The sequence below is a fragment of the Megalobrama amblycephala genome, linkage group LG7 (assembly GCF_018812025.1).
Source record: "Megalobrama amblycephala isolate DHTTF-2021 linkage group LG7, ASM1881202v1, whole genome shotgun sequence".
Lineage (NCBI taxonomy): Eukaryota > Metazoa > Chordata > Actinopteri > Cypriniformes > Xenocyprididae > Megalobrama > Megalobrama amblycephala.
In genome coordinates this window covers 38,368,275-38,388,181 of record NC_063050.1, presented here as the reverse complement: position 1 = coordinate 38,388,181, position 19,907 = coordinate 38,368,275, and the positions used below count along the sequence as shown (strand labels likewise).

Sequence of the window (19,907 nt, the reverse complement as noted above, 5' to 3'; positions counted from 1 at the left end):
ATATCACATAAATGTGTGACTAGAGTTGTTAAGTCTTTTTCTCTTTGTAAATTATTTCCAAATTCATTTAAACTTATATTAGAGGCACTCAAAGAGTAAAAATGGTAAAGCTGGGTTGTAATTTTACATATTTCTTAATAGTATGAATGTATGGACAACAGTGACTGAAGATCTATATAATTACTGTATATATTATATAGATCTAGTTATATAAGTTATTTAATATTAAATACTATCATATATTCTTTTGAAACTTTTTACACAAAAATGTGCCATTGTGATGGTTGTTTTATTATTCCTCAGATGACACATGCAGTAGTGGGCATGCATTGCACAATTGTATTATTATCAAACAAATGTAGAGACAGTCAATCTTGAGATTTCAGTTTTCATGTACACACCGATATGCAAATTAATAAAACATGACACACACAAAAACACAGAAAACATTGAGATGAGACAAAGTACAGCACAAAACACCACAAACAAAAATCACAGGACAACACAGAACAACAAATAAAATAAAAAACAAAACAAAACAAAAGAGACTTGCATGAAGTTAAGGTCAATTTTGGAGCAAGTAATACGGGGGGCAAGTGCCAAGTAGAGGTACCTTTACTTTGGTCTGGGGTAGTGCTGTCTGAGATTCTCTGCATCTGTGTCTCCACACAATCCTCCCAGTAGGTCCTTGACTCAAAGACTTCATCGCCTACGGATGGGGGTCGAATTGCTTTCAAACTACTTTCTACCCCTAAATCAACAGATGCTCTGTCTCCTTTTGTTTCATCGCACTCTGTGTTCCTTGAAGGATATAATTCCTGAAAGATTTTGGCAGGAAGTTCAGGTTGACTGGATGCAGAATACTGTGGAGGAGCCTGTGTTGGTGAAACAGGCATCTGGGAGGATGAAGTCTTTGGTTTGGTGTAGTTGTTTTCTATATTAGTGTGATCATCCACAACAGACATGGACCATTCTGAGACACCAGTATCTGCCTCAGATTTAGGCCTTTGATTCTGCTCAATGGAGTCCCCTTGTCCTAAAATTTGGTCAAAGCTGGCTGCTTTCACAGCAATTTTTGGCTTAGATGTTGTGTCTTCAATTTCAGCAGCAATGCCTTTGAATGGAATGAATATTGAAGGTGATGTCTGGAATTGCTCTTGACTAACACTATGAGCTGAGGCACTAGGGGAAATCGTTGATACTTGGGTGGATATGGGCATTTCAACAACAGAATGCTGTTCATCTTCTACTGAGGAGTCTGAGGATTCCAGGTCTTGCTCAGAATAAACTGTTCGTGTTACTGTATAAGTGGCAGTGTCAACATTCGGTATCAGTGTGTCTTCATGGATTCCATTATCCTCTGTGGGGCTCTTTGGTTCATACTGTATATGGAATTCAATTGGTTCTGGATGTTCTGGATTAACAATCTTGGTTTCAGTTTTACTAAAGCCATCAGACTTTGCATCAGGTTCATCAGTATACCTATCTTGATGCACTGAACCATCTGCAGTCATCTCAAAAGAAGCTACTGCAACAGACTCACTAGCATTGAAACTGACGTCAAATTCTTCACTTGGATCTTCATTTATCGGGAAAAAGACTAATCTTTCTTCCTCTTCCTCGATTGTCCTTTTTGTCATGTCAATGGCTCCACCTCTGGTCATCTCAAATAGCTTACCCTCTTGGAAGAGGAAAGGATTTGGTGTCCCCTCTTCAGTAGGGGTGCGTCCTGGAGTTGTGTCAGGTGTGGTTCCATGGGATTGTCTGTCTGTACACAAAGCCAGCATTTTCTGCTCCTCAGCCTCAATTTGTGCATCAAATGCCTCGTAATCTTCCACTTCAGCACTCCAGGGAACCAAGTCTCTTGGAATAGATGCTGAAATTTCTTCTGGCTTTTCTTCATTGTCCTCTTCATAAATACAAAAATCTGTCTGGAATTCATTCTGCACTTCCTTTGCTGCAGTAGTAGTACCTACAATATCAATAGGAGAAACTAGTTCTAGCACTTTTTCAGAAGTTGGGCTCTCACCAGGAGACTTAGAATCAACACACCAACCATCTCAGTGCTTGTTTTGCTCTCTGCTGATGTAATAATGAGATCCTCCTCAGGTGTAGTCTCACCGATCACGATACTATGGTACTCTGAAGGGAACTGTTCATAGTCTTCCTCTTTGTTTACATGTGTTTGCAAAGATAGTATGTCTGTGCATGTCTGTAAATCCACAGTCTTTAAGTGGGTATGATCCTGCTCATCTTTGTCCATGGTTTCTAAAACCTCACTGGGTACTCCTGAGACCTTGTGAGGTGACTCATCCAACTCAGGCCTGTCATAATCATCATCAGACCATGAAGATTGTAAAGGTAATACTGGGCCAGATTCAGTCAGATTCAAGTACTGCTCATCTGATTCTTTTGTTGACATTGTGTTGAAGTCTACTGGACTTTTATGTGGTGACAGCACTTCTTCTTGTAGTTGTTTAGAATCACAATCAAAATCAAATTTTACCTTTTTAACTTTTGCATCCTTTTCCATTTCATCAAATGTTTTGATCTTTGCAGCCATCTTAAACATCTCTTCTTCTGGAGTGAATTGCCTTTGTAAAGCATCAAAATCCTCACTATCAAGTGCTTCTTTTTGCTCCAGGGTCATGGAAAAGAACTGCATATCTGGGGTCTCATGGGACCCTTGGGATGACTCACATTCTTGTTCAGAAATGATTTCTTTTTCTACATTTTCCCTGGAATCAGAAACGAAAGCCTGACTTTTTGAAAAGATCCTGTCAATATAACTTAATTGTCCATATTCCTGCCCAGTGGGACTTCCCTCTAAAGAGTCTTGACATGGGGACTCCTTGTTTGGGCTTGGCTCAATAGAGTCTGGTGTTTTTTGAGATGACCTATCTTCTCTGATGGGAGTAGTCTCAAGTGAGTCTGTTCTACCAAGAGTTTTAGAGTCACTTATTGTTGCAGGCTGCAGAGAATCCAAACTAGAAGGTCTATCTAGTGCATTCTCTGCTCTTTCATGTGATGTCACCAAAATTGATTGGCAAGGTGTCTCCTTAGCCTCTTGACATCTGACTTCTGTTTCTTCAGTAGTTGTACTGGAAGACAAGACAAGGATTTCAGGACTACTTTGAGGGGTTTCAGCAAGTCCCTCATGCTTCTCACTGTCACCTGTGCTGGAGTGAGGAGTCCTAGTCCCTATACTATTGCCAGGAGAGTCTACCAAGGCCTCATGTTTGTCACTATCAGGACTTTCTTTAGATGCTCCATGTATTTCACTTTTAAGTAAAGGCACACCTTGCACCATTGCAGTAGCAAATGCAGTAATTATATTTGATTTACTTGGATCCACAGCTACCTGGTGTATCTGCTCCTCATCGTCTGAAGAAAGGCCATCAATGCTCATTAAATAGTGTTTACTTGTTTCAGCTGATCTCCGTCTAAAGAGTAGATATTCAGGACTGTCCTCAAGTTCTGCCTTAATATCTGCACTGAAGTCCTCTGATGGTTTCCTGTCTGGGCTGATCTGAGGTTCCAAAGACAATTTCCTGTTCTGGCAGAGGTTATTTTCATAAAACATTTTCTCGGGTAGCAGCCCTGGGTCTTCATTTCCTAATAGCTCAGAAATTTGTTGTTCCTCAGTCTCAAATTTGCCTTGTTCCTGAGATGGTTTTCCATTTTGGTCAATTGTTGTAAGCTTAGAGATCTGGTCTTCTGGAGAGCTTTCCTTCTCAAAGTTAAACATAATGTTGGAAGTTACAACTGGATCAATTTCTTTATTTTGTGTGGACAAAGTACTGTTTAAGGTTGTCAATGGTTGTTCATTTAGTGTTTCACCATCATCGATCATTGGTTTATGTTGAATTGTGTTTGGGTCAAAACATGATTCTTGAATGATCTTGTTTTCTACAACATTTTTTTCTTGTAAATGTTGAGTTGTTACTGTCATTTGGTTATCATATGTTGGGAGAACCTGCATCACATCAGAAGTTGCTGCTTCAGAGGTCACAGTTGTAATTGTTCCTTCTTCTAAATCTTGGGTTGTTACTGTCAATTGGCTGTCACATGTTGGAGGAATCTGCGTTACAATAGGACTTGCCGCTTCAGAGGTCACAGTCGTAATTGCACTTTCTTGTAAATGTTGAGTTGTTACTGTCATTTGGTTATCATATGTTGGGAGAATCTGCATCATGTCAGAAGTTGCTGCTTCAGAAGTCACAGTTGTAATTGCACTTACTTGTAAATCTTGGGTTGTTACTGTCAATTGGCTATCACATGTCGGAGGAATCTGCATTACAATAGGACTTGCCGCTTCAGAGGTCACAGTTGTAATTGCTCCTTCTTGTAAATCTTGGGCTGTTACTGTCAATTGGCTGTCACGTGTTGGAGGAATCTGCGTTACAATAGGACTTGCCGCTTCAGAGGTCACAGTCGTAATTGCACTTTCTTGTAAATGTTGAGTTGTTAATGTCATTTGGTTATCATATGTTGGGAGAACCTCCATCACATCAGAAGTTGCTGCTTCAGAGGTCACAGTTGTAATTGCTCCTTCTTGTAAATCTTGGGTTGTTACTGTCAATTGGCTGTCACATGTTGAAGGAATCTGCGTTACAATAGGACTTGCCGCTTCAGAGGTCACAGTCGTAATTGCACTTTCTTGTAAATGTTGAGTTGTTACTGTCATTTGGTTATCATATGTTGGGAGAATCTGCATCATGTCAGAAGTTGCTGCTTCAGAAGTCACAGTTGTAATTGCACTTTCTTGTAAATCTTGGGTTGTTACTGTAAATTGGCTGTCACATGTCGGAGGAATCTGCGTTACAATAGGACTTGCCGCTTCAGAGGTCACAGTCGTAATTGCACTTTCTTGTAAATGTTGAGTTGATACTGTCATTTGGTTATCATATGTTGGGAGAACCTGCATAACATCAGAAGTTGCTGCTTCAGAGGTCACAGTTGTAATTGCTCTTTCTTGTAAATCTTGGGTTGTTACTGTCAATTGGCTATCACATGTTGGAGGAATATGCGTTACAATAGGACTTGCCGCTTCAGAGGTCACAGTTGTAATTGCTCCTTCTTGTAAATCTTGGGTTGTTACTGTCAATTGGCTGTCACGTGTTGGAGGAATCTGCGTTACAATAGGACTTGCTGCTTCAGAGGTCACAGTCGTAATTGCACTTTCTTGTAAATGTTGAGTTGATACTGTCATTTGGTTATCATATGTTGGGAGAACCTGCATCACATCAGAAGTTGCTGCTTCAGAGGTCACAGTTGTAATTGCTCTTTCTTGTAAATCTTGGGTTGTTACTGTCAATTGGCTGTCACATGTTGGAGGAATCTGCATTACAATAGGACTTGCCGCTTCAGAGGTCACAGTCTTAATTGCACTTTCTTGTAAATGTTGAGTTGTTACTGTCATTTGGTTATCATATTTTGGGAGAATCTGCATCATGTCAGAAGTTGCTGCTTCAGAAGTCACAGTTGTAATTGCACTTTCTTGTAAATCTTGGGTTGTTACTGTCAATTGGCTGTCACATGTCGGAGGACTCTGCGTTACAATAGGACTTGCCGCTTCAGAGGTCACAGTCGTAATTGCACTTTCTTGTAAATGTTGAGTTGATACTGTCATTTGGTTATCATATGTTGGGAGAACCTGCATCACATCAGAAGTTGCTGCTTCAGAGGTCACAGTTGTAATTGCTCTTTCTTGTAAATCTTGGGTTGTTACTGTCAATTGGCTGTCACATGTTGGAGGAATCTGCATTACAATAGGACTTGCCGCTTCAGAGGTCACAGTCGTAATTGCACTTTCTTGTAAATGTTGAGTTGTTACTGTCATTTGGTTATCATATGTTGGGGGAACCTGTATGACATCAGAAGATGCTGTTTCAGAGATTACAGATGTAATTGCTTTATGTTCAAAAAGTCCAGACTTGCTTTTTGATGGATCTTGGCCAGTCTGAAATGCCTTCATCAGCTCTCTTACAGACATGGTTTCCTCCAGTCTTTCTGTCTGTGACTTCGGAGATTTGGGGGATTTTGGAGGAAGCTTGTTTGATTTTTCTGTCTCTGTGTCATATGATTTACTCTGGGAAATATTCACTTTTTGGGATTTCCACTTTTGACTGTCCACCTCCTTTTCTTCTTCAACCTTCATCTGCAGTGCTTTAACCCTGTCTTTAATGGATCCAATTGGAGTTTCTACAACTCTAGGAGACACAGGAATAGATCCAAAGACAGGTTCAGATCCACCAATAACTGCATCTTCATCAAGAGACTCCTCAGACTGACTCCTACTCATCCTTTCCAGGTCATCTTCAGAACTGCCACTTGCAAACTCCCTCTCTTTACGCTTTTTCCTTACTGGCTTTTTGATTTCTGCTGGACGGTGTTTACCACGGGCAACAAATACCTCTTTAAAGCTTTCTTGAACAATCTCTACATCTTGTGGATGACTAAATGGTAAAGGTTCCTGCAGGCACTGTTCTAAGTCACTGCTGAGATACGAAACCATACCTGACATATCCTTCTTAGGAGAAGAACTTGATTTAGTGTCTCTTGTGATTCGAACTTCCTGAATGAGTGTCTCTTGGACTTCAGTGATGTTTTTGCTTTTGGATTCCTCAACATCTGTCTCACTAAGAAGTACCCACTCCTCATCATCAATGGTTACAGATATCCCAATAGCACCTTCTCTCTTTGTTTCATCCAGTGTTTCCACACGGAGGATCTCTTCTACCTTTTCTAAGTCTTCTTTCACTTTTTCAACAATTTCAAATGGCTCATCCTCTTCGTCATCCTCAGTCTTGTCTGATCGCTCTCTGGCATCCAAGGAGCTCTTTTCAGAGGTCAGAAGGACTGACACTTTAATCAGGTCCTTCTTCATATCGGACACCTCTGAAAGCAGATCTGGACTTGCAAGTGTGGCAGGATCATGCATAATTTGCATCATGGAAAGCTCTGTTGACTCAGATCCATCATAATCTTCCATTTTAACAGCACAAAGAGTTAAAAGAACAGAGGGGGAAATGAAGAGGACAAAAGACATTGGAAAACTAGTCAGGGCAGGAGCAATACAAACTGTCTTCAGTTTAGATGATGAGGAAACTACTTGACAGAATGACGAACATCGCTAAATTTATCTAGATTTGGATCCAAAGGATTTGGGAAGGCATGGGAGCAGTTAAGCAAAGCAAAAAAGAATTACAGAGTGAGGGGAGGAAATGGGCAGGAAATAACTTGCTTAAACACATTATATTGATTCAAGTATCCACTCATACACTTACACAAGAGGAAAAGTATAAAGAAAAACAAAGAGAAAGTATAAGTAATACAGAAACCTGTGCACAAAGAACAAATGGGGAAAGTAATCATAACACAGAGTGGAGCTGTACCAATGAGGCATCTCAAGATTGTTCTCGACATGAAGAACTCATGTCAACACAAACACAGAAAGCATGTTCGAAACATGTTCAAAGCCCTTAAAAACAGCACTGAGATACAATCAGAGGCTTTTCCCATAAAACACTTTCGAATTATCAAATGCTATGGCTTTTTTAGTTATGCAGATCTTTGAGTCAATCATGGAGTTGTTTAACATATGGGAATTTGTTAAAAGACTGAGGTAAAAGGAAAATTTAGTAAAGCAAAAAAACAAACAAAAATAAAAGTGAATCAAATCAAATAATGTGAATGACAGGGATAAAAAAAAAAGTCACAAATTATGCGTATTTTCAAAGAGATTATCCACGCAAACAGGCTGAGCAGACACACTCACACACATACATATACGATAATATAATATGTGTAAGTCAAGTTATTTCCATGCAAGGGAAATGATCCATGCAAAGGTGACTTTTGGCAAGCAAATTATGAATTATGTGGTTTCATTACAGGCAAAATAATATGTGCCTGGACAATGTGATTTTCTTTTCAGGGAGAGTGATTTGTTTTCCAGTATCTTTTTTGGCATGTAACATTTTATTTTAAACTCATTAAACATTTTAGAAACCAACATGCCAGAAGTAAGATACCATTGTGAGAGAATATAATTGAATGTAATGTTTTATGAGAACAGCAGACCATAAAAATAAAAATGGAAGAAGGGATGTTTATCAGCCATAGCACAGCAATCAGGGATCCACAAATACAATTTCAGTTAACATCACTTATAAAATATGTTTTCTATAATATTTCAATTACTTACAAGAGTTATGGAGGTTAAAATTATGTGAGAAAACGCTGTATATACACTCCTGGGCATAAAGGAAAATATGGGACAAGCCACATATGGCAAAATATTTAGTGGTCTTTTAATGGTCTTAACCATTTTAATCACAAATCACTGGTCAGGAAGTTAGCAAGAATTGCTCAAACACTGTAGATAAAGTAACTTAGCACACAACAGCCTTCCCCTTTGTTTTCTTTAAATGTTTAAGCTGTGTGAATAAACTTGCAGACAGCTTGTTACAGGAAAAGTCAGTGTTGTTTCACTAAAAGTTAATGGATTCAAACACTTCATGAGTAGTTAAAAAATGTCTCTCACTTCATTTGAATTTAATGTGAGACCAAATATTCACTATAGGCTTCAAATCTGGACTCTGACCAGGCCTTGGTTGTCTTTGCAATTTGGGAAGGAGCACTGTCTTGTTGAAAAATAACATCTGATTATTCCTCTTTAGATAACAACTTTTCATTTGTGGGAAGCAAGCCATTCTGCAATATTCTCCAGTACTCCAAAGCATTAAATGACTTTTCACGGTGAAGTAGCTCACCAATGCCTGCAGCTAAAAAGGCTCCCCAAACACTCTTCTTCCATGCCTCATTGTGGTAAAGATTCATTTATCATTATATTTCTCACCAGATTTTCAGAGACACCACCCTGGATCATCACCACGCAACTCGTGTTTCATTGTGATTCTTCACTTCACAAAACTCTGCTGAACCACTCCGAATCAAACTTACCATATTCTGACAAAAATATGGGAACATCTTTGATGTTTTTCTGAGACAGCTATGGCTTTTTAAGTAGTGCATTTGCGTAAATTTTGCTAATTTCCTGGCCAACAATTTGTGGTTAAGACAATTAAAAGCTTAGTGTTAAGCCATTTTGGGCTTGGCCCCTTTTTTTTGCCCAGGAGTGCACAATTTTCATTTTAATTAAACTAATGACTTAAATATTGCTTACATTTCTCATGTGTCTTCTCACTCTATAAAGAAATTAGATTGAAACAGAGAAAGTTAATAACATTGAAAACATAAAATATTCCTTTTTGCAAAGAAAACATTAAAAATAAATTGTTTTTAAATGTTAAAATATGAATTTACCTCCTCATCTGCATCTTGGTCAGAATCAGAATCCTTAAAAAGAGTAAGAGTAAAAATCATATTAAACTTGGCTAAACTAAATGTAATTTGAATAAAAGATACTGTCTTTTTTGTGTCTGTATGCATATGTATATTTGAATTAATATGATAGTTGAGTGTGTTTAAACTTACCTTTGAGTAGACAGGTAGGCAGATGTTCAGATTGCATATTGCATTGTGGTTTAGACTGCGATATGTTCTTGGCTCTTTTGTAAAAGACAATCTGCCACATGGTTCTTGAGTGCTGTCACGAATCTGTTGAAACAACCAGTCTGTGACTTTGCTGAACACCAAGTGACATTTGCACAATACTGTGGAATCATATTTCAACTAGTAAGGGGCAACATGAAGTGCTGTAACACATTTGTTTAAAGATTTGTAACTTGGTGCCTTTTTGTGCTATGTGTCTCAAATTTCAAAATATTATCCCCCTAGTTATCTACTATAAATAGTCCTTCAAATAACAAAGTACTTACTTTGATAAATAGAGAAAGACGGTTTTCCTTAAAGGCATAGAAACTGAACACATGGTGTTGTCCACTTTTGGTCAGCGGGACCAGATTTCCAAAGCAGTCGGCAAAAATTGGCTTTCCCTCTAGTACCTGTAGAGATAAATATATCACCATGTAGAAAAGGTTCTTCTCAATGGCACTTTTTATTGTGACAAGACTAGCTAAACCACACTTACCTCGACATCTCGACTACGAGCCACCTCTGTGAAGTTCTCCTGCTGCTCCAGAGTTTTGTCCATCTTATCATCCGTCATACAGAAGCAGCGGAGTCGTGCTTCAATGGGGTCTAAAGTCTTGGCGAATATGACAAACTTGGCCATATAGGGAACACAGATGATCTCACGATACAGCTGACTGGAGAAGTTCACAGACTCCTGGATCTGACGGCAATCTATGAGCCAGAACCTGGGAGAAAAAAAAAACATTTATTTAACGATTTGTCAAATGAAACCTGTCAACAAACAGTTGTCACTGCAACAGAACTCACCTTGCTGATACATTGGTGGTAAATGAAACACACTGGTTGATGAATGTCAGAGGTGTGGATCCAGTAATGTCCTCCCACTGTGCTGGAGTTGTCCCTCCTGGAAAAAGAAAATTATTAGAAATTAAGTTAATAAAATGAAATATTACATAATAATAAAGAGAATAGATACAATACATTACAGTAATACAAATATAGAGAAACAAATATACCAATAGACAGAATTATGAATGTACAGATTTGCTATTTACAGATGTACAATCCTGAGATGTGTTATGTACTGTTCATGTGGAATATAGCCTGAGAGAAATAGATGTTCTTATGCCTGGCTGTTCTGGTGCTCGGTGCCCAGTTCAAAGAGTAAGTGGGCTGGATGTGAGGGTCCAAAATGATGGACAAAACTGGATAAACTGGGATAAACTCCTACTCTTTATTCTCACATACCAGTAATGCTACATAGCAGTCGGAGAGTGGGTGTACTGTTGGTTCCATCACTGGTTGGGCTTTTAGGGACAGGAATAGTCATGGTGATGGGCTTGTGAAACTTGCGTCTTCTGGGTTCCAACGTAACAATTGGGCTGAACGTAGCCTTATTACCCAGGATCTTCCTCACCATATCCTCACTGATGGGCTGGGCCTAATGAAGGATGAGATTGAGATGCGAAATTCAGGATGGACATCTCACTTTATTTTTCAGTTCCCTTCATCATTCTCCCTGCCTCTAAACAAAGTAGGAGTAATACTATATATTGCTAAGTAAATGTTTCAGAGAAGAGCGTAACTAGAAAAAAAAAAAAGAAATTATTTATTTTACCATAAAATAACACATTTTAATATTGATATTTTGCAATATAATGCATTAGTATTATTTTTGCAGTTTATTTATAGACCTTTTTTTTTACCTTTACTTTAGAAAATTGCTGCTGTATACAGCTCAATATCAAGTGAATCAGTTTTAATGGCACAAAGAAGCTTGTTTGTTCTATCGATCTAGAGTAATAAATCATCATAATAATTGTATAGTGTTGCCCTCAACATAATTTGTGTGAAAATGGTCTAGCATGTCAAAAGCAAAATGAGAAATCGATTCTTTATACATTGTAAGGTCATTGTAAGGTGGATTACCTGTAGTCCCACGCGTATCCGTTTAGTCAGTGCTCCCTCTGGGAACACAGCCTGGACCTGTGGAACAAGTGTGCTGCTTAGCACCCCGCCTTCTGGACCAATCAGGTGACTGTCCTGCTTAATGCGGGACACCACAGCAAAGTATTGTGGGAAATCACGAGTGATGATGCGGCATATTCGTCTTTTCTCCAGCTCCTCAGGACTGTCCAGTTCTGGTGTGAAAATCACAAATAATATCTCATAGCCAAGTTTTGCAATTTGTCCAATATAAAATTAGTCGACAAGGGAGATTATGAGGATGATTTTCATGCATTAAATTACACTACTTAGGGTTTATACAAATAAACGTATTTGAATGGGGAATAATTATGTTTGTGTGATAATATCACACACAGAATACACTTCCAATATAATCCAATCCAAACCAGTAGTTCTTCCAAAGGACCAAAGTAGGCATTACCAATTCACCTAAATCACCTTTTCAACTAAAGATGTTAAGTGTCACAACTATACTACCGTTCAAATGTTTAGGGTCAGTAAGATTTTTTTAAGGATAAATGAATGCTTTTTAAAATAAATTATTCAGCAAAGAGGCATTAAATTGATCAAATGTGACATCAAAGACATTCGTAATGTTACAAACATTTCTGTTTCAAATAAATGTTCTTTTGAAATGTTTATTCATCAAAGAATCCTGAAAAAGAATGTATCATGGTTTTGACAAAAATATTAAGCAGCACAACTGTTTTCAACATTGATAATAAGAAATGTTTCTTGAGCATCAAATCAGCATATTAGAATGATTTCTGAAGGATCATGTGACACTGAATACTGGAGTAATGATGCTGAAAATTCAGCTTTGCCATCGCAGGAATAAATTATGTTTTAAAACAGAAAACAGTTCATTTAAATTTTATTTTTTAATACTACTGTTTTCACTGTATTTTTGATCAAATGCAGATTTTTGTGCGGCACACCACTGGCTGAGTTTGATTTGAGTGTAACAGCAAATTCAAGATGTGTTATGTTAATCAAACAAGTGTCATTCTGGACACACTCACCTTCGTCCATGCCATTGAGTATTTGATTCAGCTCCTCTTCTGTATGCTCACAGTGATGTTCTCTCCAGCTCTCTCCCGTCTCACTGCGCAGAATCACTAACTCTCTCTCTGTCCCACGCAATGCAGCAAAGTGGGGGATCTCCACTATTACAGGCCTGCAAAATAAGCGGTGTCATTTCAGACAAATTAATGTACGGCTTTAGACTGCTTAAAGGGAGGGTTGTTGTTCAGAAACAGATATTGCATCTGTGGAGGACGACATAAAAACAGGAAAATGCAGCATGCAGCAAGGTAGAAAAAGAGAGTAAACAAAACAATGGATAATGCAATATACAGCATACACACAGCACATGACAAATAGAATTAGAATTACAAGAAATATCAAATTTAAAATCAAATGATATCCAAAATGTAACAAGGGAGGAAAAGGTAAATTCATGGAACACCTCTATTTCGGAATGATAAAAACTAACTCACAAAATTATAAAAAAGGACAAAAAAAAAAAAAAAAAAAAATGACATCTTGGAGATGGAGGTGTATTTAAAAGAATTAGGGGGAAATGTGACCGGTATCCACAGGATATTTGGCATTAGGGTCTCTCCTACCCGAGGAATTTGGTCCCGGGTGGACCCAGCTGCAGAATTCTGCTGACAAGACTTTCACCCTCATTAAGAGGAGGAGGGGCTGTTGGGAGGTGGAGTTTACTGTTCCGATCGCAGCCATTAAAAAAAGATGTAAAAACAACAAGGCACAATGTGAACCTGATTTACTGAACTCGGACTTAGTGAGAGAGGAACACTGCTGTCATTCCTCCAAACTAAGAGATGACAAGTGTCCTAACCAGGTGGGATGAACCCTAAAAGCTAGACATTAAAAGCATGAGTTTTTGTCATACACATTTGTTCATCGCTTGGTCTCTATTTCAGCATTATCATGCCCAGCAGTGTTGGTATTGTTTAATTTAAACTAAAACTATTTAAAAAACCACTAAAAGATGATTCATTCATTTTTCATTCAATTATTCAATCATTTCTGTTAATTAAAATAAAATATAATAAAATAAATATTAGATGAAAACTTAAAAACTATAAATTCTGTTTTTTAGTTTTATATATATATAGGGTGAATTCAGATTGGAACACATTTTGCTATTGAGATGACTGGGGAAAAGTGTCCCAATCAACCTGAATTCAACCTGTATTTATACAACAGTTTGTTCTGGTTCCTGAATCTGATTGGCTGAGAGGTCTTTCCAGCCATGCGATATTCTACAAGTAAAGGAATGTAGTTTCAAGAGTTTTTTTTAGGCGAGAATATAGTTGTTTACACCTCAGATATGCGACATAGCACCTAGATGCTTGTTTAGACGCTTTCAGAGATGTGAGCTCCAAGCCGTCAGCAACTGTTCAGCGCTCATGTACCCGCCGAGAACAGCTTCATCTTGGCCAGTCCTTCAGAAATTTGCCGCTGACTCTTATGTAGATAGTGTTTAAACATGAGGTATAATTTGTTTTGGGTAAATCAAATGGGCAATCATTGGTCTTATTAATCTATTACTTGTTCCAGAGCTAATAGATTGGGCTTATAAGGGCTATATTAAGTTTCATAACTTTATTTACATTGGAATTAAATCCTGCACCAACTACAGCACTGCTTTTGTATATTTGACTGAACTGTTTGCTTGTGTTTACTTCCTGTTTTACTTCTTATACTGTTATAATGGCTATTGTTGTTAATTGAAATATTGTTAAAAAAAAAAAAAAATATATATATATATATATAAATAACATGCCGTATTTTTTGGTATTGAGAGAGTCCATTAGTGATTTCGACTTCAGTGAAAGTTACACTAATACGCCATTGGAGGGCGGAAAAGACTGTCTTTATGAGTAAGTCAGTCAGTCACAAACTTTTATATTGAAATGGGCTGAAACAAGGAAACAAGGACATCGTTTTTACTTTAAACAACATCTTACGAGATGCAACTGACAAATGCACTGAATAGCGCTGTCATGGGAATGCCTTAAATGTTAAAAGGACAAAGACAAAGATATTGCTTTCCTTAGCAGACATTCAAACTGATTTTGTGATTATGATTGACCTGAAAAATATCAGCTAGATGCAGGTAATGCACTTGCTTAGTCGATCTCTCTCTCATAATACTCTACTCAATAAGTTTCAATGAAGCGACTCAACGTTCCTTCGTTACAGCCATATCGTACAGCTACTCGTGTGATATTGCTCATTTATATATATATATATATATATATATATATATATATATATATATATATATATGTATATATATATATATATATATATATATATATATATATATATATATATATATGTATATATATATATATATATATATATATATATATACACACACACACACACACACACACACATACATACAACTATATAAAACAAAATTACTAAAACTTAAACTAAACTGAAAATATAAAAAATACAATCTAATTCAAAATATGAATAAATATTATAATTATATAAATATATACTGAAGCCCCATTCACTGAATCTCACTGGTCCAAAATTCACAAAATAAACATAAAATATTGTCTTATTGGCTGAAATTACATCATACTGCACAGCTGATTCAGTGTAGACAAACAAATTGATTGTCGCTGGAAACTAACATCACTCCTGGTTAGGACACGTCGAACATGTTGACATATTGTTCTGCTTTGTCAGTCAAGACAAGACAAAATAGAGAACATATAACTGCACCATACACACACAAAAGTAGACGAAAATGTTCATGGTGATACAGCATAAATATTCAACATTTGCAGCCCCTTACCCAAGAAATTGGGCTCCAGTGGGTCCAACTTCAATGATCTTGCCAGCGAGCCCTTCTCCCTCCACCATAGGGGGCATAGAGGCCAGTCTGTGCCTCTTCACCAGACGACATGTGACCCGTGTAGGGGCTGAGCACTTTCTAGGTGGCACAATAATGCGTAGGCCATTGTGCCGACAGCCACGCATGGCTCCACCACGAGCATCCACCATGAAACTGACCAGGAAGCTGTTTATATATATAACAACAGCAAGTGACAATGAAATAATGCTACTTAACTTCTTCATTAAAACCACCCAGAAATGAAATACTACAAAAGTGTGTAAATTCTTGTTTCTAAACCTATGGATGCCACCTCGGCCATGCATTATTACTTTTCTGTCTAATTTCCCAAACTTATTTTATAGGCTCTGAGGGCTTCCATATGTTTGTAAACAATCATCAATTTTGCAATTCTCTTTGATGCCATTAGAAATGTTCCCGGTTTCCATTGTTTTCTGTTTCAGGATTAAAGGGTTAGTTCACCCAAAAATGAAAATTCTGTCATTTATTACTCACCCTCATGTTGTTCCACACCCGTAAGACCTTCGTTAATCTTCAGAACACAAATTAAGATATTTTTGTTGAAATCCGATGGCTCAGTGAGGCCTGCATAGGGAGCAATGACATTTCCTCTCTCAAGATCCATTAATGTACTAAAAACATATTTAAATCAGTTGTACAGTGGTTCAATATTAATATTATAAAATGACGAGAATATTTTTGGTGTGCCAAAAAAAAAAAAAAAAGCAACTTATATAGTGATGCCCGATTTCAAAATACTGCTTCTGAAAGATTCGGGGAATTATGAATCAGCGTGTCGAATCAGCGGTTCGAAATGCAAAAGTCACGTGATTTCAGCAGTTTTGAAATTGGCCATCACTAGATAAGTCGTTATTTAGTTTTTTTTGGCGCACCAAAAATATTCTCGTCGCTTTATAATATTAATATTGAACCACTGTACTCACATGAACTGATTTAGATGTGTTTTTAGTACCTTTATGGATCTTGAGAGAGGAAATGTCATTGCTCCCTATGCAGGCCTCACTGAACCATCGGATTTAAAAAAAAAACATCTTAATTTGTGTTCTGAAGATTAACGAAGGTATTACGGGTGTGGAACAACATGAGGGTGAGTAATAAATGACAGAATTTTCATTTTTGAGTGAACTAACCCTTTAACTCTTGTTAAACCCAGAACACTCATTTTATTATTTGACTGCGTTGCCATTATGTGTTGTAAAATTAAAGACCAACGTACACTACCATTCCAAAGTTTGGGGTCTATAAGATTTGCTCACCAATGCTGCATTTATTTGATAAAAAAATACAGTAATACTGTGAAATATTACTACAATTTTACTACAATATAATAATATTTTAAAAGGTAATTTATTCTTGTGATTACTAGCAGCCATTACTCCATTCTTCAGTGTCACATGCTCCTTAAGAAATCATTCTAATATGCTGATTTGGTGCTCAAAAAAAAAACATTTCTTATTATGTTAAAAACAGTTGTGTTCCTTTTTTTTGTGGAAACTGTGACACATCATTCATTTTTCTTTTGTAACATTATAAATGTCTTTAATGTCAAATGACTTTACTGATCAATTTAATGCATTCTTGCTGAATAAAAGTATTCAAAAATAAAAAATCTTACTGACCACAAACTTTTAAGCAGCATTGTTTAATGTTATGTTTTGCTCATGAGGTTTCTGGAGAAAGTCTTTATTAGATGAGAAAGAATGATAACCCTTGAACATGCTCAAGAGGCAATGGGGAAAATACTGTAAGAGTTGAGAAACACAATGTGTCCAGTTTCATACCACCCATGTGAGAAATATTGAATAATATTAAATATTATTCATGGGGTTCTCTATGAATACTGAGACATGACTCACTGTGTTCATTGTCAAAACATGCTTATTAAAATGTTAATAGGCTCATTTGAAAAGCGGTCAGCTGTTAAAAATACATGCAATGATGTAATAAAAGTAGATGAAGAGAGGAAGAAAAAGGGCACAAGGAAGAGAAGTGAAGGATCACCTGCTGTTGTCATGGTCAAGGCATGGGGTAGATTGGCTAAAAGCAGAGCAAAAGACACAATCACGAACAGCAGAGAGAGAGAGAAGCCGAGTGATTTAGGGAGATGATGTGAGTGTAATAAAGGGAAAGAAAGAGAGCAAGAAAGAAAGAAAGAGAGCAAGAAAGAAAGAAAGAGAGCAAGAAAGAAAGAAAGAAAGAAAGAAAGAAAGAAAGAAAGAAAGAAAGAGCATGAATAACAATCATTCATGGTTCATAAGAGTGGCATCTAATGCAATGCCTGCTTTGACTAAGGGTTTTGACGTGGCAGGCAAGTGTATGTGTGTGTGTGTGTGTGTGCGTGTGTGTGTGTGTGTGTGTGTGTTTGAAACCTACTAACCCTGACTGCAGAAGAGTGCTGGTTAGTACCACATTATCCAGATGTTCAGCACCCCAGCTCAGTCGATACGAGTCCTTCTCATGCTCTCGAGAGAACGCTGACACCTGACAAACAACAAAATCAGACTATAACATATCATGAAATAAAAACATAAAGACCATTTAGTATTATTTACTATTATTAATATTCTATTACAGTATTTATTAACATTTTGAATTAGCATTTATTTTTATATTTTCGGTTTTCATTTTAATTTAATTTTTTGTGATTTTGTTTGTAATTTTTATTATAATTTTTTAAATATCTCTATTATAGTATTTTTATTGACATTTTGAATTAGGTTTTATTTTTCAGTTTTAAATTAAGTTTTAGTAAGTAATTTTAGTACATCAACTTAAATGTATCAATTTCGGTTAGTTGCCAAGGCACCATTTCTAATTCTAAGTTTTAATTTAATATTCATATTTTATTTTATTTTATTTTATTTTATATTTATTTCAATGTTTAATAACATGTTGTTTAATAACACTGGCCCAAAAGTTGAATGAGATGTGCAAACGAAGTGCGATAGTTCACCTTAGTAAGCTGGTGGCTGGAGATCATTTCCTCAATCAAGATTCCTTCACTCCTGTAAGCAAGATGACTGGGGGTCTCGTGGGACCTGTGGCAAGCAGGTGGGCAAAACAGCATTATGTGTGTCTCACCCAATGGTGTGGGTTTGGGGGCGAGGCTAACTGTAATAAGCTGTTTAGCAGGAATTAGCTTGTGTGTTGAATGTTAAAATATTGTTTTGTCTTTGTGTTAATGTGCCTGTGGGATTTTTTACCGGTCTAGGTTGTGGGTGTAGCTCATGCCGTCCAGGTAGTGTCCAGGTAGAGAGTCATCACCAAGTTCTCTCAGGTCCTCTGCTCTCAGGTACTCCCCTCCATCACCTGTCATTGTGTCCTCACCTGCTCATACACACATTTACAGTATGGATTGATTGATACTGTCAATTTGACAGACTAATGAACTGAGTATGAGCTGATCAAATGACTGACTTGATTAAATGATTGATTGACTAGTCTATATAGCCAAAATCGTGACTTTATTTCTATTTCTTTGGACATGCTATTCTCTCTCATTCTCTGACCCAATATAGATGCAAATGAAACAGAATCCTTTTAAAATTCATATCAAATAACATTTAATATAAACCTTCAGGTTTGTGATGGTAAAGATTAAAGAGAGAGAGAGAGAGAGAGAGAGAGAGAGAGAGACAGAAAGGACAAATAAAACCTATAAAAACTGAAAATTGAACTGAAAGTGATCTATTTATCTTAATTTATATTTAACATATTAATTTGCTTATTTATTCTGTCATCTTTGAAAGAATGCAGATGAGTTACTCTGCTAATATTAATAATACGGTAACAGTTTAAAATAGGGTTCCATTTGTAAACATTAGTTAACTTAAAGGGGCTCTATGTAGGAATGACACCCAGTGTTCAAAATAGGTACTGCAGTCCAAATTCAAAATATTGTTTGGCCCGCCCCCTCGTTCAAAGACGCGGGTTGCCAGCTTTTACAGCATATGGTTGCCAGCAACAATAGGGAGCGCAATTGACAATGAAAGCTGAGGAAACTTAAACACTGTAAGCTGATGAGTTTGATTTATCTGTTTTAAAATGCTGTTGTTCATAGAGATATTTAGATGGATTCAGAGGCTTTTTAGTAGAGATGCACCGATTGCAATTTTCTTGCCTGATTCCGATTTCCGATTTTCTGTTAGTGTGATTGGCCGATACATATTTTTTACCGATTCTGATTTTCTTTCTAAGAACTATAATGACAACATATACAAACAAAAAACTACTTTTCTTCAATGCAGAGTTTTATTTTCATTAAAAAAAACAAGTAAAAGTCAGTAATAAAACATAAACAGCAAATAAATGCAATAGAATAAAGAGAGCTATGAAACTAAGTTTTTCGGGTTAACTGGGTTTTTATTCAGGTAAGAAATACTACAGAAATTAAAGTAATCAAATGTAAAATAACACATTGTGTTATTTTGCATTGGTTACCTTAATTTCT

The 19,907-nt window shown here is 36.8% G+C and overlaps 1 protein-coding gene across 1 annotated transcript in view; it reads right to left on the bottom strand.

Annotated features, from left to right (window-relative positions):
- The window catches only part of ank2a (ankyrin 2a, neuronal), an 85,914-nt gene that overhangs the window by 11,057 nt on the left and 54,950 nt on the right, over window positions 1–19,907 (bottom strand). Inside the window, 17 exon segments of the mRNA XM_048197342.1 lie at window positions 614–2,059; window positions 2,062–6,987; window positions 9,191–9,212; window positions 9,331–9,363; window positions 9,502–9,624; window positions 9,846–9,971; window positions 10,058–10,286; window positions 10,369–10,465; window positions 10,810–11,002; window positions 11,491–11,702; window positions 12,552–12,706; window positions 13,158–13,256; window positions 15,377–15,601; window positions 17,459–17,494; window positions 17,835–17,938; window positions 18,411–18,495; window positions 18,661–18,784. Coding sequence (XP_048053299.1) covers window positions 614–2,059; window positions 2,062–6,987; window positions 9,191–9,212; window positions 9,331–9,363; window positions 9,502–9,624; window positions 9,846–9,971; window positions 10,058–10,286; window positions 10,369–10,465; window positions 10,810–11,002; window positions 11,491–11,702; window positions 12,552–12,706; window positions 13,158–13,256; window positions 15,377–15,601; window positions 17,459–17,494; window positions 17,835–17,938; window positions 18,411–18,495; window positions 18,661–18,784 — 8,235 coding nt within the window.